Here is a 25,009-nt window from a genome sequence, read left to right as displayed (position 1 = left end):
CTGTAAGGGTCGATTTTGACCGTAGGGCACCGGTATGACCTACGTAGCCGACTGCGAACCCTTAAACCACCTGTTGCTTAGCGTCTGCCTGTGGGTGATAGCCGATGAAACGGCATTCCTGCCAAGCTCGTCTTCACACATCCTCTGAACCAGATTGTCCGGAGTCGTGTCCCCACCGCATATGGCAAACATGCGGTCACGCATTATACGGAAACGTGGGCACACGAACAAAACGTGTTCCGCCGTTTCCTCTAAACCTGCACAAACTGGACATTCGAGAGAACCCGCATGACCGAAACGTAGTAGACACTGTCCAAAACAACCATGGGCCGAAAGGACCTATGTCAGGTAGAATGTTAGTTCCCCATGGCGCCTATTGACCCAGATATCTACCCTCGGAATCAACCTGTGGGTCCACCTTCCTTTGGTGGAACTGTCCCACGCACACTGCCATTTGACCATAGAGGCCAGTCTGGCAGTCCTGCGTATGCCTCTTGTGCCGCGCATTTCGAATGTCTTCCATGATGAGGATACCACTAGGCACCATACCAGTGATGACGCAGAATGCATCGTGTGACACGGTACGGTACGCGCTCGCAACCCTCAGGCATATTAGCCTATAAGTACTTTCTAGCTTACTACGGTAGCTGTTGGTACTTAACGCCGTACCCCAAGCCGGGCCACCATACCTCAGTATGGACGAGGCGACACTGGCCCGAAGCTTACGCTTACTGGCGTACACCGCAGAGCTATCGGACATCATCCGGGACAGTTCCACAATAGCTGTGGAGGCTCTCTTGCAGGCATAATCAACGTGGCTACTGAAGGTATACAAGTGTTTGACGGAGCGCTTCGAAGTGATCGTGCAGTCGCCTACACTGATCACCGCTTGCTGCACCGATTTTCGGTTGTTAACCAGGTCGCTTGTTCAGAGCAACTTGCAGATATGTGGTTTTTTTTGTAGAGATTCAACAGAGCCCAATGATGTACCCTCGGCCACATCCTATGTAGATCATGCTTGAGCTCCTGGTCAAATGGAGCAGAATCTCGGCCACCTCCCGGCAGAAGTGCCAAAGGTGGTTTTCCATACGGCTGTATGGATGAGTTTCGCTTGGGAAAGGCAAGAATCCCAAGCTCCCACCTGGAAGACACGATAAGTAGAAATCGATAAGCGTCGATTTCAACTGTTTTGTGTTACCGTTGTCAACCTCGGAAGCAGCCGAGGATCTCTATCAATATTTGGACCGCAATTGCAACCTAGGTACAAATGAAGCGGCGTTCGAACCGGTGTTCAAACCGATATTCTTACACAAGTTCGAGTGTTTCGGTTGAAGCACGAAAACAGAGTACAAGAAGAGTACGAAACCGCCTGAACCAACGTGTTCGATGTTCATTTGGGATGACTGCATTAACCTTTTAGTTGAAGTTAATTTACTAGAACTCAACATTAGACATAGTATGAAATTTCCAGTGTGACAAACCGAAAAAAGTTTGACAATTGTGTTGTACGAACAAATAAATAGAAATGAGAGATCATTTTATGAAAGTTATTTGACTTATAAATGACACTTGATGGATGCGATGTACCAATTTGATTCATATAACGGATACTTAAGGCCTCAGTGAAGTGTTACTCATCGAAAAGCATATACAATAAATCAATTTGTATGATTCCTCGGCGTCATCGAGCTTTGAAATCGTTTAGCCTTAGAATGGTGGGTAAAAATTTCGATTCCGCAACATGAATAATTTAAAATAAATGAAAATGTGTGGACTTCCCATGATTCTTATTCCGGACGCTTCCTTACATTTGCCTTGATTTCCGGACACTTTGATTCCAATTCCGGACAGCTCATGAATATCATAAATAGAGAAGTCAAATGATCGATTGAAATCGCCAAACCACTAAACAGACGTCTAAGGCAGTTGGGCATTGTTAATTTTCATAGATATTTATGAAAAATGCTTATTAAAACATTATTGAAAGTGCGAACTTTTGAACGGCAAAAATTGAAACATTTCGTGTGAAATGTTTCCCATACAAATAAGAGTGTCCGGAATTAAAAGCTGTCCGTAATATGAATCGAAACGGTAATTCGACTAAATTCACTACTGAATTCGATATAAAATCTGTTCAACTGTAGAAACCCAGCGTGGACGACGCTGACAATCGATATCAGGTTATCTGCTGTATACCACATAATACTGTATATTTGGTCGTTCTTATGGCATACATGCAGCGTGATCAGCCCAACGCAGTCTGCCATGTTTATTAGAAGCAACCAATAACTGTTAATCTTTTCTCATACCCCAATGAGATCTTTTAAAACATACGTATTGACATATTTCTCTTTAGTAGTTACTTTTGTAGCTCATAACTATTCGAATCCTTGTGAAATTAAATTGCATGAAAATCTAGAGGAAAATCAGAGGTAGATATGGCCTTCTGACATGACTTTTATTTATATTGTGAATGAATAAAACTTCAACAATTGTTTATGCACGATTTACAAGTTTCCCTTCAGTTTCTGATACTGTTACATTCCAATTCCACCCAGCCTCCACTCGTTTTGCGCACAAACTACAACGTAATCCATTTCTTAGCTCATTCTCCCACAACAACTGTTGTTGGAACAATTGAATTTCAGCAAAACAAAATAACCTGCCCTAGCGCTGTCTGCCACGTATACTCGTACTCGTACCTTTCGGTTATCACCCGCAGACCCCATTGTATGCCCAAGATTCGCGAGTTCACTGGGCCTCTGGTTATAACGGCAGCAGCAGCCGCTTGTCGTCAGGGCTAGTAACGACAGAGTGTCTTGAAAATAGGATCTTGAGAGACCTCATGTTTGGAAAAAGAGAACAAAAGAGATCGAACAGGAAACCGAATACTAGAAAAACATCAAACATAAAAACAAAAAAAAAAACATGTAATACATCAGGTAATTCATCAATTATTTCCTCCAAGTATTATTCGTAAAATTTCTTCACAAAATTATCCGTTGATTTTTTCACGAACATCTTTGAAAATTCTTGAATAAACCTTTGAGGATTTTCTTGGAAAAACTAGAGCAATCTCTGGTGGCTCTGCTAGAGAGATATTGGTTAAAAATATCTTGAGGAAATTCTGGAATTGTAGCTGAGAAAGTTTTTAAGGGTAGTTTCTAAGAAAATGACATGAGCAGCTAATTTCTTTGAAAATCTGTGAAGGAATTTCGCAATTAATTCCTGAAAGAGTTTGTGAGAAATCTTCAAAGGAATTTGTGGAGAGATACCTGACGGAGTTCCTAGAAGTATGCCACAACAAATCTCTGTACAAATCGCTAAATAAATTGCTGAAGCTGTACCAGCCCTGGAGTCGTGGACCGGTATTGTACAACCACCGTCATCATCCGTCAAGGAAGGGGCCGTCGTCGTCGTCGTCTCCAAGCTTGCTCGCGGCGTGGTTCATTGTCTTGATGGAGCCATGTTGTTACTTTTTTTTCATTCACTTCCTACCGAGAAGCTTTTGTATGACATGGTGCCACAGGTTCTGCTCCTCAAATGTTCTTGAGGTCGAGCTGCACGAGCTGTGGAAAACAACCACGGGGGTTATGATTTGTTGGAAAATGACAGAACAACAGCAGCAGACCTCCACCTCCACATTTCAAGAAGTCGAATTTGAGAGTGGAACAAGCTCGGGCACGAGAGTTTTATCCGGAATCGCGCAATTACATTACCGAGTGGAATTATTTCGGCTGTAAATATGACGTAACTTATTATCGTTGATGCAATTTCCCGGACAACTTTTATGGATCGCATGCCCGCGGAAGGCAGAAGGAACAAAATTGTAAGAGCTGAAATGGTTGTTTTTGTGTTGGCGAAGTTTGTACTTTTTAAATCAACATATAAAGTCGTTAAACAAATCACAGCGATTGAGAGTGCTTCTGAAATTATGTTGTACCATATTTGATTAACTTTAAATTGGGAGGTTAGGAGGTCTTCAAGTTGTATCTATTGCCATACAATTTTATGGTCGCCGTCTGGCTGATAATGTTCTTTATCTCCTTCTATTTAACGTAACGTCCCAACTGAGGCATAGCCTACTTCTCAGCTTAATGGTTTTTGGAGAACTTCCACAGATTTGATTATGAAGTTGTTATTGGATTACGTTTCACTAATGGATCCACATATTTTTTTTTTTTTTTCAATTGGAACGCTAGTTCTTTGAATGGTAAAAAGAAGCTGTTAAATTTTCTAACAGCTAATAACATACAGATTTCTGAAACTAATTTGAAACCTAGATCTTAACTCAAAAAAGATCCAAACTTTTTTGTTTATCGTAATGATCGACTGGATGGAGCATATGGTGCAGTTGCTATTATCATTTATAGGGGTATAAACATCAACTTTTTTTGTCATCCGAAACCAAAGTTTTTGGAACTTTAGGTGTTTCTGTTGAAACACAGATTGACAAATATACTTTCATAGCTGCCCATTTATTTGCCTTTTCAATGCACTGGGTAGCAATTTAATTTGCTTCAAACTGACTTGTGTAAATTGACTCGCAATAAGTCAAAATTATTTGTCATTGGCAACTTTTATGCCAACTTTTCGGCCACGGAATAATTCTCAAAGTAATTCCAACGGCAGAATTTTATTTGACGAGTGATCTTCAAGATATTTCTCAATTCAGTGCCCTGATAGCTCTATTTGTTTTTCTTCTTCTAGAAACCCATCTACGATTGACTTGGTCCAAACCGACTCTAGTCACCTTCGTAGCCAATTGGTTACTTATGCTGATATTGATTCTGATCATGTTCCTGGTACATTTCAAATATCAAATGGAGCGATTACCATAATAACATTGCTTAAATATGATCATTTGGACCTCCCGAAGGTTCTGTGAAAATTTATATAGAATCCATTAAATCTAAGAAAGGGTTCAACAAGCATGAAGTTCTTATGAAAAAATAAACGATAAAATATATATTACAATTACACGTTCATGTGGCGTCGTTCTGGCGTTGATGAATTTCTTTGAATCCCCAATATTTTTTTCAACTCACTATGCATCACTCTCGCAGCCACCCACCGCCTGGAAAAAAGCTTACAAGCCACATTGTATTGCGAGTTAGTGGTGCGCTACGTTTGCCCTCTTGGCCGACCATATCTTCACCGGGGTCATACCCTCTCTTATGTGCAAACGGTGAACTGTGCAAAAGATACCGCAGAAAACAAACGCACAGAATACTGCAAAAAAAAGCAAAGAAAAAATACACGACAACATCACTTTCCAAAGCTGCTTTCTTGTTTGCGCTTGCCTTAGGTTTTGCCCGGCAATTTTTGTCTTATGCTTATGCATGCATGCGAAAGTAACGCGAGCGGCGGGTGGGGGCTTAACTTTCATGCATCATAACATCGACCTGCCGAGTTCTTCTTGCTGCTGCTGGTGAAGAGATTGTATATTTTAGCAAGAAGAAAAAAGAAAGATTCAGGAAAAAAGTTTCAATTTATCCAACCACTAGTTACTTTACGCTTTTGTTGCGCCACCACTGGGAACTGAAACAGGTGCCAGTGCCCTCTACACGAGACGACGACAAAATAATGCTGAGAACTTCCAGCGTCGTCGTTTGGTATTCTTTCATAGGCAGAGTTCTGCACAAGCAGAAAGTGTCTTGCTATAACTGCAAATCCACGTAAGACGTTGAACAATAGAACGTGGAAGTTTCACACGTGCCTAGCCCCCAATCTACATAGCAGGACTGGTAACGACTGAGTGACTTGAGAATAGGAACTTCATGCCTGAAAAAGAGACAAACATAGACCAAACAGGAACCAATAAAGAACACAAAAAGAGCCCAAAATAAGAATACAGAAACAAAAAAAAAACAACTAAGCCACTAAGTGAATCAAGAATAAAAGCTTTTGATGCATTATGCCTAATAAAGAGACAAAAAATAGACCAAGCAGTAACCAAAAGAGAACCAAAAAGAGAACATACAGAACATAAACATAAACATAAACATACAAAATACAAAGCAGGAAAAAAACGAAGATGCCTGAAAAAAGAGACAAAAAAGCCTAAACAGAAACCAAAAAGAGAACAAATAAAATCCAAAAAGAGAGCATGCTTTGAAAACTGGAATCGAGAAAATAGGCGTGTCTTTTTTATTATGAGTTAAAGAAGATAACAGTTTTCAGAAGGGCATATTTAAGGAGGATGAGGAAGTTTTCATATGGAGAGAATCCAACCTGTCATTTCACTATGAATATTTCTTAGAATTTTTTTATTCTCGTTACATTACGACAATTATCCCTGCCGGTATTGCTGTATGTATTTTCCATGATTTTCCCAAGAAATTTAAACAGAAATCAGTTGAGTGTTTATCCAATGCTTTCTACAGATACTATTTTACAGATTTTTTAAGGGCATCTTTAAGAACTCCTCCAAGAAGATACCTTCAAAATATCAACCTGGATTGTTTTCTCTAAATCACTCCAAAGTATATTTCAAAGTGTGTTTCAAGATCTAGATGAGCAATTCTCGCTGAAACCAGGCCGCCATCGGCACCCATCTTTAGAATTCCAATTTTATGTCACTGATCGCTAGTTTACGATAAAACTTAAGGGTGGTCCTTACGGTTTTCTCAAATTTATGGACCCCTCGTACGCCAGCTGGCTAAACAGTTTGTATTTCTTCACGTGATATGTCTCATATTTCCCTTGGAACACATAGCAAACTTAGTGGCATTGTATAGACAAAGGATATAACTTTCATTTGAAGTCAAAAAAAAAATTTTCATCTTTTTTCATCTTGAATATTGTTAGAAAAATCGATTTTTCACCATTACCGCACCGCTCGTTTTAAATTCTGCGATCACCATTAGAAAGCTGAGGAAAAATTGCGTAAGATAGGCTACAAAAACCAAGTGAGCAATGGTATTTACCCTATGAAATGAACGATTTTCTAAATCTTTTTTACGATTTTGACGTATATGGCGAGGGCAATCGATGCATCCATTATTTTTTGTACAACAAAAAAACAAGTTTTCAATCGTTGGTGCTTTATTCGAGTCGAGTGAAGAATAAGAGTATTATTTTGAGCAATAAAATCTAGCAGCCATCTTGGTTTTAGGTAGTAGAATTAATTTTTCACCTCGATAGCACTCAACATGTAGAATTTAGAGGCTATCAAGAAAAACAAGGTTACGTATACTCTTCTTCTTATCATTCTTCATTTTCCTGACGTAACGTCCCTACCGGAGCTAAGCCTGATACTCAGCTTTATTAGTTATAAGTACAGGTTATTGAATACGAATTGTTTTTGCAATGCAATTTTTGATAACATAATAATTCTTCGACATATCTTTGAATTCAGGCATAATGGTTAAAAAAAAATCAAAAAATGAAAACCGTTTAACCTTCCAGTCGTCGTGCGGTTTGCCACCGTCAGAACCACCACGCTGCTGTTGTGAATAAAAAGCGAGGTTTTTTCAACAGTGTTGTACAAAATACAACAGCGCGACGACTGAAGTGTTAAAACATTGATTGAAATAAACAAACAAACAATTGGCTGAAATTTGGTTGACGAACTAACAAATAACTTGAAGTCTTGTCTGTAACGGAATTATTACGTTGCAATCATTTTACATAGAGTTTCAGAGGGTTGTTCAAAGACAAAAGTAAGTAATCAAGAGACTTTTTAATTTAATTCAAAAACGGTAAGTCGTTGAAAGTTGGTGTGTTCTGCAAATTTATGTGACTTCTGAAATTGAACAATTTTGTGGAACAGACCAACAACTTACCGTTTTCATATTAAGTTAAAAAGTCTCTTGACCCCAACCTTCTAGCTTATCAGGATCTTGCGATACACATGATTGAATAAAATATGATGCTGGCGTTTTGTTTTGGAAAAATACACGAAAACTCTAAAACAAAGGGGGTGGGGTCCTGGGGTCACTGAAACAAGGATTGTAAGACCAACTGACGCATTCACTTCAACATTTATTTCATTTCAATTGGTCTACTAGTCTCCAAATGCTGGCAAATGAGAAAAAAGGAAAAATTGAAGGCTCGTCCCGGAGCTTTTGAGGATTAAGAATTCCTTCGGGATCCCTTTGAGATATTTTCCAAGGAAATCCTTATATAATTTATTCTGGATTTTTTACAGTGATGACTTCAAGTAATGTCAAAAAGAATGTTTCAAGAACTATGGAAGAAATAACTCCAAAATTGCTGGTGTTATTTCTAAATTAATTTGTAAATAACTTTTGATAAAAGTTTTGCGAAATTTCTTGATGAATTCGAGGTTTCTTGAATAATTCCTAGACAGTTTGCCAAGATACTTATTAAAGTAAAATAAGTTATCAAATCCCTAGATAGCATCCTGTAGAATATACAGAACTTTTTTTTTGAAATCACATGGAATCTCTAAAAAAAATTGCTGAGAGAATGGTCAGAGGAATAACTGGAATAATTGATATAGATGTTGCTGATGCTAAACCTCATTGAGGCCTTCCTTAGCCGAGTGGTTAGAGTCCGCGGCTACAAAGCAAAGCCATGCTGAAGGTGTCTGGGTTCGAATCGGTCGGTCCAGGATCTTTTCGTAATGGAAATTTCCTTGACTTCCCTGGGCATAGAGTATAATCGTACCTGCCACACGATACACGAATGCGAAAATAGCAACTTTGGCATAGAAATCTCTCAGTTAATAACTGTGGAAGTGCTCATAAGAACACTAAGCTGAGAAGCAGGCTCTGTCCCAGTGGGGACGTTAATGCCAAGAAGAGGGTGATACTAAACTTTAAATGAACTTCCCTGGGGATTTTACTTGGAGAGAACTCAAGAAATGTTTTGAGTAATCTTTGGATGAAATGATGAAGGAAAACCTAGAGAAATTTGTGAAAGCTCTTGGTTAAGAATTCCCGATAAAATTGATTGAGGAATTCCTGGAAGAGTTCTCCATAGATTTCTTGAATTAAACCCTAAAGGATTTTTAAAACAATGCTGAGGAGATACTGTAGATGAGTTTTTGAATAAATTCATTTAAAATAGCAGATAGAAAAACCGAATATGCATCGGAACTCTTGGGGAAACGTCAAGAGTGTTTCTTGCAAAAAAATCCGAGAACATTTTTTTTCCAAAACTCATAAGTTTTTACTGATTTTCGATGACGAAATTTTGTAGGAATCGTAGCTACTAGTTCCAACGCTGCTGTCTTGGGTAATCAAAACGTCTGTTTTATTTTTTTTTCCCGACGTTTCGACTCTAATCCGAGTCTTCTTCAGGGGGAGAATTCTTATTACACTGCTACGAATCCTACTCAGTAATAAGTCTGAATCAAGGGACTCAAAATCTTAAGAATAAGTGACATTTCGGTAGATTTTAAGTTGAACATACTTGGAATAAACCTGGAGGGACAAAATTAATAAATCGGCAACGAAGCATTTCTGGCATTTGGGGTCTTCGACAGAGTTTTTTGTAACAGCCGATTATTTTGGACACTGTGCTGTTGCAAGACAAAGAGTCTCTCATCAGACAACATGAACTCTTGACCTGCGTGCCACGAAAGTATCAGTTTGGCTCTGTCCAGCCTTTTTTTTGTTGTAGCCTCCGTGTACCTTGCGTTTCTTGAACGGCTTGTATCCCAGGTCCTTCGTCATGATGGCGTGAGCAGTCCCGATCGACACATCCAGGTCAGCAGCGGTCTTCCGGTTCGAGCGGTTCACTTTTCGGCGAATCCGCTCGCTCAGCACCTTGATGGCTACTGGCGTCCTCACCGAACGCAGCAGCCCGGATCTCACACGGTTCTCGGTCTCCCAGTACCGACGGATGGTGGTATAAATGAAATTCCGCTTCACCCCGTGGGATTTCAACTGCCGGAATATGTCACTGAGTTGCTCACCTCTCGTAACCAACTTTACTACAACGTCGCGCTACTCTCTCATCGTGCGCGGTAAACAAACAAAACATGACAGCAAGTCGACATCATGCGCGTCGGTTAGCCTATATACGATGCTAAAGCTGACACCAATACCAATACACAGAATGCACATGGTGCGCACCTACACAACGATGAAAAGTTATATTCGAATCTTTTGAACACCCTGTTTATGAGCCTTGCTTTTAATTCTGATATCTGCAGCATAACAATCTATCTAAATCTAACCTATTATTATAAAATCATTTTCAGCGATCTGTGAGAACCATTCTCAGAATTCTGTAGAAATCCCGCTGAAGATTTTAAGAGAATACTGTCCAGAGTCTAGAAGGAATCTTGCGAAAGATAAAGAGAGAATTGTGCATAACAATCCGTCAAAATCTCTCGCAAGATTTAATCTATAATCTTGCCATGGTATTTGTGATAAATCTGATCCTTCAATACCCTTCAGGAATCGGTATCTAGAATTTTATTTTTACCCAGTATTTACTGACAATTATGTCCCAGATTCGATGTGAAGACTGGCTAAGATTCTGTAGAATACTGCTGAACATTCTGAGTGAATTTTACCCAACACATTGTTAGATGTAGTGATATTAATGTTATTAAAATAATTTATCGGAGATTTTAATCCGTCTAAGTTATTAAGATACCGTCCAAGATTGCATAAAATTATGCCCAAAATTATGTGAGTTACGATGACCCAGAAGGTATATAATTTGTTTATTAACCTTGATTAGTTTTAAGGCCACCTGAACATATAGAAATTATAATTATAATCGGCATTAGTTCTTGAATCACGAAATCATTTTCAAGAATATAATGTTTACATTCCGTGATTCGCAGCATTTTCATGTTCTTAACGTACGTGTCAACATCATAAGATCAGATATTGGAGGTCACCCATATCTGGCAAACCGGGTATCAATCTACTGACTCTACTTCAGTAAGCACTTTCGCTAACCACATATTCCCCGTTCCTTTCATTCCCATTACAGCATCACGATGGCTGCTATCGCTGGTGATAGTGTCAACCCTGGTCCTGGCCTCCCAAGCGGACAAAACCATGGACACCCGGGAGGGGGAGGATGTGACGCTCAAGTGTCGCTTCAACGAGCACTACTCGGACCGGGAGTACTCGTACTACTGGGCCCGGCAAAGTCTCAACAAGTACGACAATGTGGCCATCAAGGCGGATACCTTTAACCAGAACTACAAGTAAGTAAATGAAGAATCAGCGCAATTGATGACCGTGATTGGTCTTGTCGATGAATTTGTTAAAATTACTAATTGGACAATGCGATTGGGAGGCGGGTACATTATTGAACAATACAGTTGCAACTTATTCTATTTTCCATACAAAATGGTCAACTTTGGATAGTTAAATCCGAATTATTTATGCAACGATTTGAATAAAAATTTTTACACTTCTCTAGACCTATTTGAGTTTTAAAAGATATTTTTGATTAATTTTTCCTAATATTGACTAAAATTGAATTTTTGTGACTCATTTCAATAGGTGACATTTAAAAAAATAGCTTCATGGTATCTTCCGCAGAGTTTTAGTTTTAGACGACATCAACAACATTTTTTGTGCAGGACTTTCATATTCTCAGATAAGATTCTTCAAAAATTTCAATTTGGTCAAATTTTTGTTACCTTTGGATTCGAGATTGGAAAAATTAATCAGAAAGACATATTAAAATTCAAGTTATAAACGACTCGCTGTGAAGTTTTAATTTAAATCGGTTTATGGAAAACTGAGACCTAGCCAACCAAAGTTGGGCATTCTGTATGGAAAATCGAAAAAGATGTTCAACACTGTAGGTGAAGATGTGCATTCAACCGTATAGCGATTGGTGCGATCGATCGTAGTTCCCGCCTTGTTTAGCGATCATCGCCACCCATTACCGGTTGAGGGTCAAAATTGCTTCGTCAGGGAAGCGTAGAAGTTTTCGGGTTTCAAGATGTATGTTTTTATAAATGGATAAATTTCTTGGTTTCTGAAACGGGTTGAGGGGTAAAGCGAGCAGCGCAAACGGCCATGAACGTTGCTCATTGTTCGAACCCGCGGAAGCGACCATGAAGCTAGCCATTAGTCAGTGTTTGTATTATTTTAAGACATGGATAGTTGAGGGATTTTGAGAGATTTGAAGTTGATGAAATTTCGCTTTTGCTTAGTAGTACACTTTTCATTGATATGTATGAAACAGGCTGCAGACTAGCACCGCGTGTTGCCAATGTAGTCTAAGGTCAATGTCATGTTATTGAAATTGATGCGATTTGATATGTAGCATAATTAGATTGTATTCATTTCCATATCTGTCCAATTCTTCCAATTCTGGTCGATAATGGACCTCAGAATCCGTATAATCCTATCAGATAAGCTTAGTAAACCTTTAAAAAGTTCTGAGAATCCCATTGAGTTCAATTAAAGTTTTTAGAAACTCTATTGTTAACAACTTCTAGAATCTTTAAAGCTACGATTGGAGTTACTGGAACTCTGAGAATCCATTGCATCACCAATTCTTTAGGGACCCCTCGAAAACTAGAAAAAGGAACATTAGATTGTCTGGTCTAGCTTTTAACACCCGAACTTATTGGAGTGTCCTTGTAATCTAAACAAACCACAAATTCATAACTTGTTCTGTGAAATAGTTTATACGGAATTGTGGGTTTGAGTTCCACCAGAACTAAATGCTTTGATTTAAAGTTTGTCTGTTTGTTCAACCCCATAACCAGTTTACAGAACATTTGCAGCCCATCTTATGGAATTAGGAAATGTATAAACGAATTTCTTTTATGAAAGATCTTGTTAATACGTTTAAGTGCATCATGAAACCTGTTCATATAACGCTTACAAAAATGTTGGATGCATTCTAAAAAAAGACGCAGCGTTTCATCAGCTTTCAAGCGTACAGATGTCTCCAAAAAGGGCTCTACATAAATCTCAACAGAGATACCACAAATGTATCTGAAGAAGTATAGAAAGTGGAAAGTGGGTTATTTTTGGAACTCTCAGGATCCCTGTCAGAAATTTGAGTTCTAATATTCAGGAAACATCTTGAAAATCTCTCGGAACTACTGCAGACATGTTATATATTTAACCTTTTTCAAGAGTTAGAGGCTGTGTTTTTTTGTTGTGTGAAGTTTGTTAGCGTCTCAAAATAAAGGTGAAGATGAATCGAAGCCAAACTTTAAATTTTCAAAAGCACGGATCTGGTGGTGACCAATCGATTAGGTTTTCAGCGAACAAATCTGATTGAGAATTCATCAGCTAGGCGGCGCTAGTGACAAATTGCCTGCAATTGCCTATTCCTCAAGATCCTTATCAGCTAGAAGGTAAGTATCTTTGGCACAGTTATTCAGCAGATCAAGCGCTATCTGGCGTTGAAGAGTCTGATTGGAAATTCATCCACTAGGTGGCGCTAGTAAAAAGATATCTTCAATCTTCTCTGCCTCAAGATCCTTATCAGCTAGAAGGTTGGTGACTTCGGCAAAGATATTCAACAGATTGAGGGCTATCTGGAGGTGAAAAATATTGACACCAATGTATGGTCGACCGAAAATTATTACCAAATTTGGAATGGTTATTCAAAACATGATTGGACGCATGACCGTTGCAAATCAGCAACAATATGCAATATGTTTTTTTTTTTGGATAGTCAGCTTAAGGCTATGGCGTACTTTATGACTGTTTGAGTAATGCATTGGTAATAATTTCCGGTCGGCCATAGATTGGCGCCAATAGTTTTCACATCCTGATAGCGTTCAATCTGCTGAATATCATTGCCAAAGATATCAACCTTCTAGTTGATAAGAATCTTAAGGTAGAGAAGATTGAAGATTTAATTTTGCTAGCGCCAACTAGCACATGAATTTCAAATCAGAATTTTCAACGCCAGATAGCCCTTGATCTGCTGAACAGCTTTGTCGAAGACACCAATATTCTAGTTCATTTAGATGTTGAGATATCCGTTTGAGGCCAATTCTGGACCCCTCGTGTCCACGTTTTTCTGCTACCTATTCAAAGGTCAGGGGAATGTCTCACCCAAGAATTATAAGACCAACTAACCGCATATACTACAAAATTTGTTTCAAATTTATTGATCTATTAGTCTCTGAATAGTGGGCATTTAAAAATTTAAGGTTCGTCTCAGGATTTTAAGGGTTAAAATCAATCTGACACGTTTGAAACCCGACCGAAAGATAAAGGTGTTCTCGTTTGCAAACCTGAATTCTCTGCAATTCAAATCCAAGAATTCCTGATTATGCTTTGAGAACCACTAAGAAATCCATTCCATGTAAACTTCTCAATACCATTGAGAATCCTTGATAATTACATAATCCAAGCAGCTCCTTGAAAACTGCATTACAATCGCACAGTGGTCCAGGAATCAGTTTTACGCGGAAAGATGCATTTTGAGCTTTAGAATGAAACATTAGACAAAAACGGTCTTCTACAAAGTTGTTTGTATTAGTTGAGCTCTTTGTTTGGTTTTATTGAAAATTAGGGTGGACCACATTTTCATAGAAATTGTGTAACTAACTTTCTTATTTGTAGAAATTATATTATACAAGCTTCAGCATAGTTGTAGACCATTCAATTTCAAGCAACTTTGCCAAAACAAATTTTTTGTATCTCTTAAATTGACCGATTTAGAGCTTTTTTCCTACGGTGACATAGGGTGGTCCGAACAAAACTGGTTTTCTGGCTATAGAGTTTTCAATTCAAATTTCTCATCAAAGTAGTCTATGAAACACTTTCAGAGCTTTGAAAAATGCGTAATTTGGTGAGTGAAGAAACTCGCTTTCTCCTTCCGTTTAGGAGTTATTGTTGTTTTTCTCTCAAAAACATGCCTTTGATTGTGAATATCTCTGATTGGGGCAAACATAAAAAATACCTTTTGACGGCATTCAAAAGACAAAATAAAATTGTATATTATAGCAAAAATTACAGATGTGTTATTTTTGCAACTTTAATAAAACGTCTTGAAAGTCAAATATTTTTTATCACAAAAACTTTAATAACTTTTGAACTAAAATAGATATTTACAATATTTTTGCATGAAAATTTGTGTTTTGTTAAGTTCTAAAAGTCGTTCATAGACAACTTTAACGAGAAAATAATATTAAAATAACTAGAGTTGAAAAACTTATTTTTATTGGACCACCCTGCGATGATTAGGAAAAAATGCCCTAGATTGGATAAATTTTGAGCTACAGAAAAACTTTTTTGGCAAAGTTGATCAAAATTTCAAGTTCTATCGCTTTGTCCAAGAGCATATACCAGTATTTTTGCATATAAAAAGTTGATTTCATGATATGTGTGATATTGTGGACCACCCTAGTTTCAAATGACACTGTATGTAAGCTTACATTTTTAGAAACAATTTTGTAGAAGATCATTTTTGTCTAAAATTTAATTTTCATGCTCAAAATGCAAAATTATAAAGAAATACACACTATGAAAATCTTCAAAATAGTTTTAGAGCCCTATCTTTCTTATTTCAGCTTTCTCGTCAAAGCGGTCTATGAACGACTTTAAGAACTTAACAAAACGCAAAATTTTCATGCAAAAATATTGATGATATCTATTTTAGTTCAAAAGTTATTGAAGTTTTTCTGCTTAAAATCCTTCGTTTTTCAAGGCATTTTATTAGAGTTACAAAAATAACACATCTGTAATTTTTTGATATTATATACAATTTTATTTTGTCTTTTGAATGCCGTCAAAAGATATTTTTTATGTTTGCCCCAATCAGAGATATTCACAATCAAAGTAGGCATGTTTTTGAGAGAAAAACAACAATAACTCCTAAACGGAAGCAGATAGTGAGTTTCTTCACTCATCAAATTACGCATTTTTCAAAGCTCTAAAAGTGTTTCATAGACTACTTTGATGAGAAATTTGAATTGAAAACTCTATAGCCAGAAAACCAGTTTTGTTCGGACCACCCTATGTCACCGTAGGAAAAAAGCTCTAAATCGGTCAATTTAAGAGATACAAAATAACTTTTTTTGGTCAAGTTGCTTGAAATTGAATGGTCTACAACTTTGCAGAAGCATGTATAATATAATTTCTACAAATAAGAAAGTTAGTTATAGAATTTCTATGAAAATGTGGTCCACCCTAATTTTCAATAAAACCAAACAAAGGGCTCAACTAATACAAACAACTTTGTAGAAGACCGTTTTTGTCTAATGTTTCATTCTAAAGCTCAAAATGCATCTTTCCGCGTAAAACTGATTCCTGGACCACTGTGCAATCCACCAATCCGTGTGAGAAAAATATGCATCCTTATTAAACCCATGACGCATTACCCTCGGAAACCCTTTTTACCGACGGAGTAAAATCTACCAATCTCAATCCTGATGTTTGTCGGGCTAGAGAAAAAAACAAATCTATTAAATCAAGGATTCTCGGTACAAACTCCTCGATACTGGCAACAGTTTCTGAAATTGGATCTATTTCACCTAGCAGATGGTTAAAATCATAAGTACTAACTTAACTAGAACTGTCAAATACTAGTGATTCAATGACTCGCGTTAATGCTAATTACTAAATAAATTTTCTAGCATAGTTTTACTGCTAGTATAAAGCACCTCTTTCCTAGTATTTTTGGGACTATCTAAAAGCGAAACCTGGATGGGACTAGAGTCCCGTTGCATGGTCAAATATCAGTACTATTGATTTGGTTCTTCAGAAATCAAATCGATGATGTTTGATAAGCGGCACGTCGTCGCTGAGATAAATAGGGGGTTGTTCTTATTTATGATCAATTTCTTAGGAATCAAAACCAAAACTTATTTTCTTGGGTTTAATCACCGTTGATTGATATCTATCTATTTTATTGATGTTTTTCGGTGAACAAATAAACAACTGTACGTGATCTCCCAGCTGAATTGGAAGGAGGTAGTTTCAGCTGCGGTGATTGATATGCGTCTGAAGATGGCCGAATAAGTGCAGTAGGCCGAAACGTTACGCAAACGATAAATCAATGTTTTATTTGTTCACCGAAAAACATCAATAAAATAGATAGATAAAACCAAAACTTACATAATTCGATACTTCATCAATGGAAAATGAGTAATGCGACACACACTACCCCAAGAATACGGGTTATGTCACAATAGATCAAAACAATGGTGGCTCATTCGAACAGAAGGAGGAAAAACCCTTAGAAACCTTGAAAAAATTCTGGGAAACCCGTCTTAACCATTAGGCAAGTTTTTAACTTTATGCAACCACTTTTGTCGTCTTCGTTTTTAGGAACTGGGTCGGTGATCAACACATAAACAAACCAACGTTAAGCAAATTATAGTTAGGTAGAACCTGAATCGGGTAGGGGTTGAAACTGTGATTCAGAACGGGTTGCGCCAGTTCCAACCTAGGTTCAAAAACGAATTCGACATTTGATTGTTTTCATAATACTAATTTCGGAAACTGACTTCTCCAACTCGATGTCTTGGTCCTTTCAATATCAAGAATTGAGAGTAACTAATAAAAGGTGCTAAATGAGCAGCTATTCGGCAGGACTAAGCGGAAAGGTGTTTATCTTAAGGCGAAGTAGGCCGTCATTGAAATTTGTACGCGTCGTTGATGATTGTTGCTAATTCATCTAACGATTTTGAATCAAAGAAAATCAGTTGGTTTTGCACTGACACAGCTGAAAAAGTATCAGCATACTTTATGCATGTTAGCGCGTACAGTGATACTTTTTCAAGTCAATATAAATTATCTAGATTGAGTTTTATCACTTTGAAATGCAAGCTGAAAAGTCATCATTGTTGCCAAAACGAATGACACGCTACTTAGCCTTAATCGTATCAGTGGAGGGTCCTTTGAAATTGGCACATTTCTGGACCTTTCAGTTTATAGTGTAGAATGTAGAGAACAAAATCTTCAAGCCACACTACATACAAATGTAAAAATATTGAGTTGGCGTAGTAAGCTCGCAGTTAGCATTTGAGTGAAAGTGATCTTAGAACACTATACTGATCAATAGATTCCGTTCGAGATGTAACGCTATCAAAAGATCAATTTGACCCGCATCGTCCATCACAAAATCTATTAGCATGTCCTCCATAACTAATTCACCGTTCTTTCATCATTCCAGAATCGACTACCGGCCGGACAAGGGCATCTACGACCTGCAGATCCTGAATGTGTCCTACTCGCGGGATAACGGTCGGTACGAGTGCCGCATCAAGCTGTTCGGCGACGGCGAAGTCATCTACGAAGACTACTACAACCTAACGGTGCTGACGCCACCCCAGCCTCCGTTAATATTCCCCGGCAGTGAAACCACTGCCACCGAGGACAAAGCCCAGGAACTGACCTGCAGCAGCGTGGGGGGATCACCCGATCCTATGATTTCGTAAGTTTGAATAGTCTTCTAATGCTCATTGTTCCAAAATCTAAGACGTTTCTTTCGTTTCCAACAGATGGTACCGGGAAGGCAGTACCACCCCGATGGCGGCCAATCTGATCAGCGGTGGATCGCGGGATTTGCAAACGACGAGTACGTTGACGATCATTCCTCGCCGCGAAGACGACGGAGCCAAGTTCATGTGTGTGGTGTGGAATCGGGCTCTGCCGGAAGGCCATCGACTGGAAACGGTTACAACGCTGTCCGTCAACTGTGAGTACCTTTGCGTCCTTTTTAAACTTTTGAAAGTGTCAATGAGAAAACGGTTAAAGCGATAAGCCCAATTAACATAACGTGCAACAGTGTTATTGAAGTCTTCCGTAAAGTTTCAGTTTTTGCTTCCGAATGTCTTTCGTTGAGATTAGGGCATTAGGGCGCTATCTATGTCTATCGTCGTCGAGAAAGCGCTAAACTATTATTAGAGCAAGCGTGTTGCGTCTGTCACACGACCGAACGCATAACAATAACTGTCCCATTCTATTCCGTAGGCGATTGTGTTCCACTTTTCGGCCGTTTGTAAAATGGTTCGTGCTTTGAAGTGGCAATGGGAGAATGTAAATTTGATGATTTCGCTTCGGGCCTAGCCGTGCAATGCCGGTGTGGTCGGCGGCGTGGTGTGATGAAGTGGATCGTGTCACTCATATCTTGCGCATTTAATTGCTTCAGCTGGAGAACCGTTTGAAGGTTGGCCCGCGTGGTGTGCGCTACTGATACCTACCCCTACATTCTAATGTGGCTTGACGACGTGCTTGGTTCGCCTCTCGGTAGCGATCTGGATGATGATTAGTCTCGGTGGTGCTTGGGCTTGGGTGTTGCATAGTGGCGCATGGTCGGACAAGACCTCGAATATATAAATTCTTTAAATTGCCTTTAATTATTTTATATAAATTTCTATATTTTGCCTAAGGTATTAGATTGATATGTTTTTATTAAGATTGATTGCTCCAAATTCACAAGCTACAGCGAACCTTACTTACTTACAACTAGCTGTTGTTGAATGTTGAACATTATGCATTAAGCGTCAAAAATAGCCAATGACTTTGAAACGCTCTTAAAATTTATTTTGAACCGATTTTCATTCCTTTTACTTTTAATGAATGATGGTAGATTGAAACCTTGTTTTTTTATTTTATTTTTGTAAATTTCTGCCATTTTAGACACGAGAGCATCTGGATCATATTTCAGAAGGATCTGATTCACACCATACCTAAAATTTTATAAGCTTGTATATCATGATAATTCATTCCAATTTACAGAAGCATCAAGTCGCGAACAATTGGATTTTGCCCATTCCGTAATATTCCAAAATCGGTTCGGGTAGGGCGTGGTGTGATCATTTTTATAACATTTCATGGTATCATCATTCAACAGCACAAAATTTATAACTTTTCAACCAAATTTAAATAGGTACTATGCTATAGAAACACAACAAAGTTTATATTCAGATACCTCGAACCGGTACGATCCTACATTTTAAGGACAATTTGCTAATATAACTCATATATACTATTACAAGAATCGACATTCGTGAGTTTAATCCAGAAGTTAAAGGCCGTATACCGTCGACCACTGACCACTACTGAAATCTTTGAATCAACTCTGATAGGGCATAAGAATTTCCTCTAAGAATTCCTCCAAGAACTCTTCTAGAGATTCTTCCAAGAATTTCTACGAATATTGTACAGAAACGCCATCAGGTATTCCTCCAGGAATTCCACCAGAGACTCCTCTAAAATTTCCACAAAAAAAATCTCAGTAATTCCATTAGAGAATCTAACAGGTTACCAAATCCAACATTCTTGTTAGAAAACCATTAGGAATTCATTTAAGTGTTTTACCAGCCCTTCTTTCTCGAGATGAACCAGCCTAGGGCTGAAAATCTCTTAAATAAGGATAATAATAATAATAATGTTTTACCAGAAGTTCCTTCAGGAATTCTCATCAAGAACAAATAATTTAACCAAGGATTCTTCCAAAAATTTCACCACAGATTCTAACAGAAGTTGCCCCACTGGCTTTTTCACTGGCCGAAAGGGTCGTTCGGCCAAAAGTCGATTGGCCGAATCACTAACTAAAAATCAAATTGCTTCAACGCTGTTTGACATTGAAGGAATACCTGGAGAACTTGAAAGTGGTATTCTTCAGTTTTTCCTACAGACTTTTTTCTGAAAGAATTCCTGTAGATCCCTTGGAGAAATTCTTGATGGAATCACTAAGAGAATTCATGGAAGATTTTGTTAAGGAATTTTCGAAGGAAACACTGAAGTGCAACATGAAGACATGTGGGAAAATTTTCAAAGATCCCCCAGCGTCGTTCTCTCAAATTTTTCACCTGTAGATATTCCGAGAGAACTTTCTGGGTAAATACATGCAGTAATTTCTGGAACAATTTATTTGATGATTTCCTGGAAAACCCATGCTGAGGAGTTATTGAATAATTTCCCGTATCAATCGCAGGAGGAATCCCTCTAAAAATCATCATGTAATCCTTACAGAAGAATCTATGCTTGCAGGAGTTCCTATTGGCCTTCTTCTTTTTAATTCTGGAATAACTTCCCAACTAAGGCTAAGCCTACTTCTCAGCTTAGTGTTTTTATAAGCACTACCGCAGTCAATTTCTGGCCATTTTTGAACCACCGCTCTTAGCGGTCGCTAAAGGTATGTACGTTTACAAAAATTAGGAAAAGTCAGAAAAAACTCAGAGTTTTTCTCTTTTCTCCACAATGATGCAGCTTCTTTACTGCGTCGATTGATCGAAAATGACACCAACACACAAGGAAAGTTTGATTATAGTCACTCAATTTTCAACATGTGTCTTTACTTGTAATAGAACAGGAATTACTACTAAGCTTTTGGAAAATTTTCAAAACATTGGCTGTTATCTGTGAAGAGGTTCGGTGAAAGGAGTCACTTGTTGCTATGCAGGATAAAGTCCATACTGCCAAAATTTCAGTTGATATATCATAGAGCTTGAATTAGCTTTCGGTATTCGTAAAAAAATGTACTCCATTCCAATTTTATGTTACAATAGTGTTTTGATCTAATTTGACAAGAAAGCAGCAGCAGGATACAATATATCGAGAAATTGATGTACCTATTCGTTTTTTTAATCGAGGTAACTTTGAGTATCATATATGTTGATCGGTCTCCTATCTATTTATCTATATTCTATATTGATTTTTTTTCTATTCTTCTATATAAATAAAAATTGTGTATGTGTTGCGACGTAATTGTGTGCACACAAATTACAAGATATTCAACGGGAAAGATGAAAAATCTGTCGTTTTGTATGAGACATTATATGGCATTTTGAAAAGCCTATTTGATGGCCTTCCTTAGCCGGGTGGTTAGAGTCCGCGGCTACAAAGCAAAGCCATGCTGAAGGTATCTGGGTTCGATTCACAGTTTTCGTAATGGAAATCTCCTCGACTTCCCTGGACATGAAGTATAGAAAGCTCTCAGTTAATAACTGTTGTCCCAGTGAGGACGTAACACCAGAAAAATGAAGAAGTTGATGACAAGACGAAGTTTGCCGGGCCACTAGTTTTGCAAAGTTTTGAGGTTTTATCCGACCCTTGTATGGAATAGCGCCACTGTGCCCCGGCTGAGGAGCGTGATGAAAGGGTTCATTTGCTCGACCGGAGGCGTAGGAGTTTACTTGACAGTCGTGACATGCAACAACGGATTCGACCAGTAGTAGTAGTGTGGAAGTGGAATATGCATATCGCATCGGGTTGGTTTTGAATAACCAAACCACGAAATAGCTAAATGGGCTGTCGACAATGAAATCTTTTCTTCTCCCATTAGAACCGGGTGGGGCGACGTGCACGGAACGAAACGTGTTTGTCGTGACGGATTAAGTCCTGCACAATTGCTGCTCAGATTTATGGGTGATAGTACTGAAGAAGCTGATTATGAAGTTCTTTTGTGGCTCAGTGAGACACATTGTTTGTTCCATTTTTACTAAGACGAATTGGTCTCGTTAGAACTGTGGAAACGTTTTGTCGCTTGGGGGATTTATTGCATTGCCGTCATATAAAAGTGATGCAATCAGGAGTCCCGGATCTTTTGCAGTCCGATAAGAAAGTTTACTTCCTCAAGTCCCCCAAGCTGCCGAAGTCGAGTAAAAGATTTATGCAGAGCTCAACAAAAGGAAAGATGAAAGTACCCGACAAAATTAAATATCCGCGCATTTAATTCACCTGCCGGACACTATCGCCGGAGCAATCTTCTTCAACATTGTGCACCAAGGCAAGTTCTCGCGGAACCAAGTGGCGCAAAAAGTGTCAAGAGTTTTGCGTACACTCGCCGATGGTCTTTGCCTAGGTCCGGAATGGTCGGCAACTTCCGCGCGGCGGAACAAACTCCGGAAGGTGTACTTTTTTGTTATCAACATTTCAAACTTTATTAATTGTCCTTTGCGCTGGACTTACCTGTGTTCTGTGAACAGTGTTGCCACCGAATGAGGACCTCTTACTCGGAGTGGATGAAATAATTTATTAATCCAACACTTTTTGCCATGAATGGCCGAGAATTAGTTCTAGCTGGTTGAGTGGAACGATGAGGCTGAAGATTTATGTTTGCTGGCATGTGGTGCTGAATTGCAATCAAGACAAGTACTTAGGTAGTTTATGGATGGGATTGACACAGTGGCTCCTAATCTTCATAAAAAAAACAGTTTGCCAATCATCATAGAGAATTTAACTTAAGTTTTTTAAAAACAGCCGCCAAAAATGTTTTCTAACACGTTATATGAACTTTCAGGTTATTTTAATAACTTAAGAATGAAACCACAGACCGATCTTAATCAAGCTATTGGCTTAGAAAATGCCCGTCTTCTATCCCAACTTTTGTTTTTTGGATAGTTCTGTCTTGTAAATTTCACTTATGATCTACAATTCTTGAAATTATTGTATCCTGATTACCATACATACGTTTAGTTGCCTCACATTTTCGAATCGTTCCTAAATCGTAAATTAGAAAACACTGCGACACGACGTTCTCCACACATATTTCGTTCTACAATCGCTTGAAACGCTTACTTTCGAATCGTCGGACTTCATTTTCACTCCGTAAATAAAAACGTATCCATGCTACCTGTCAAGCTGATAAGGACTTCCCTTAGCCTGCGGAAGTGAACCGCAATTCATCGCTCTCGAATGGAACACGACTTGGTATGTGGCACAACGCAACATTTGTTTCGCAATAGTTTCGTTGAAAATCACTTGCAATAAAAAACAAATGCAATACGATGCAGTTTACTGTTGAAAATTAAGATTTGAATGGCATCCTTCCAGCACAGTGGTCCGCATTCCTGTGGAGACCGCACCCACTCCACGGAGAAAGCAAACGAGCGTCCTTAATTGTTTAATTTAACTCGCCATGTTCAGCGAGGAGTAGGGAAAGATGGGGTCATATGCGCCCCCTATTGGAAAATTCAAATTTTAAATGCAAATTTTGTAGGAAAAATGTTGTCGTAAGTTCGAATCCCACTGGTCGATGAACTTTTCGGATAAGAACTTTTCTCGACTTCCCTGGGCATCAAGTATCTTTGTACCTGTCACACGATATGCACATGCAAAAATGGTAAATCGGCAGAGAAATCTTTCAGCTAATAAGTAAAATGCTCATTAGAATACTAAGTTGACAAGAATTTTATTAGAAGTCCTAGTTAGAACGTTACGCCAGAAAAGTATATTGCGCATTTTACTCCTACTTCCCCTACGATGCTCCAGGGCCCGTAGTCTGGGCAGTGTGGGCAGGAACCATAAAAAGGCTAAACGGACATCACCGGACGGACGGTCACCGAGTGCGAGTGCCGCTAAGGTTGTGCGAGCCGCAGTTAGGAGGAACACTGTCTGTATTTCTCGTTCCAAGAAGGGCCCGCGGGCTGGACAGTAAAATGTTTGCCTCGTTAGTGCTGTCCCTTCTATAACTGAAGCTCTTTTTCGTTGTCGTCGGCGTTGCCTTAGTTGGGCGAGGGTGATTCGAAGAAAATTTATTGGTCAACATTTTACGTACACGTCTAGGCGGGTAAACGTTTTTCCTGTGCAATGGCCGGCCGGGTTGGACAACTTTGTGCAGCAGTGCTGCCTCGAAACCTTTTTGCATCCGGAGGTTTCCTGTGCACGATAAGAGGCGATAAAAATAGCATTGTGGCAGGGCAAAATGGATTGCCAGCTCAAGATTTTTGACAACTTTCCGAGCTCAACTTCCGCATTGTTCCGGTGGGTGTTGGGTTTTTGTGCGAGATTTGCAGTCGAATTTACTGCACTTCCTTGGATCACTGATAAGAACGCAGTGGAAGAAACTGGAGCAACTCAAGTGACGATTTTATGCTAAATCACATCTCTATTGTGGGCATTTGAATCATTAGTTTGAAAAATGAACAAACTGAACTATAATAGCTCAAAGTATGTCACTGTCTTAATATCCATTCTTCATACTCTATGCAGCCATAAGAAGTTCTGTGTAGTCTTACAAAGTGTTCGCAAATTGCAAAGCAATTGAACTGCAGTCAGACGTGCAATCAGGCAAGATAAACGACTCCAACGGCAGCTAACGAAAAACGTAGTGTATTAAACTAAGCTGAACTCTTTGCATCCGTACAATCTGAGTAGCATGTCATACGTAACTGCCCACTCGAAGTTGCTGC

At 38.7% G+C, this 25,009-nt stretch overlaps 1 protein-coding gene across 1 annotated transcript in view; it reads left to right on the top strand.

Annotated features, from left to right (window-relative positions):
- LOC5564164 (hemicentin-1) overlaps positions 1–25,009 on the top strand; it is a 269,484-nt gene that overhangs the window by 218,882 nt on the left and 25,593 nt on the right. The window contains exons 2-4 of the mRNA XM_021844820.1: positions 10,921–11,140; positions 18,043–18,303; positions 18,371–18,567. Coding sequence (XP_021700512.1) covers positions 10,921–11,140; positions 18,043–18,303; positions 18,371–18,567 — 678 coding nt within the window. The remainder of the gene's footprint in view (positions 1–10,920; positions 11,141–18,042; positions 18,304–18,370; positions 18,568–25,009) is intronic.

The sequence above is a fragment of the Aedes aegypti genome, chromosome 2, assembly GCF_002204515.2.
Source record: "Aedes aegypti strain LVP_AGWG chromosome 2, AaegL5.0 Primary Assembly, whole genome shotgun sequence".
Classification (NCBI taxonomy): domain Eukaryota; kingdom Metazoa; phylum Arthropoda; class Insecta; order Diptera; family Culicidae; genus Aedes; species Aedes aegypti.
The sequence above is the reverse complement of the archived record's forward strand: the minus strand, read 5'-3'. Positions and strand labels throughout refer to the sequence as shown.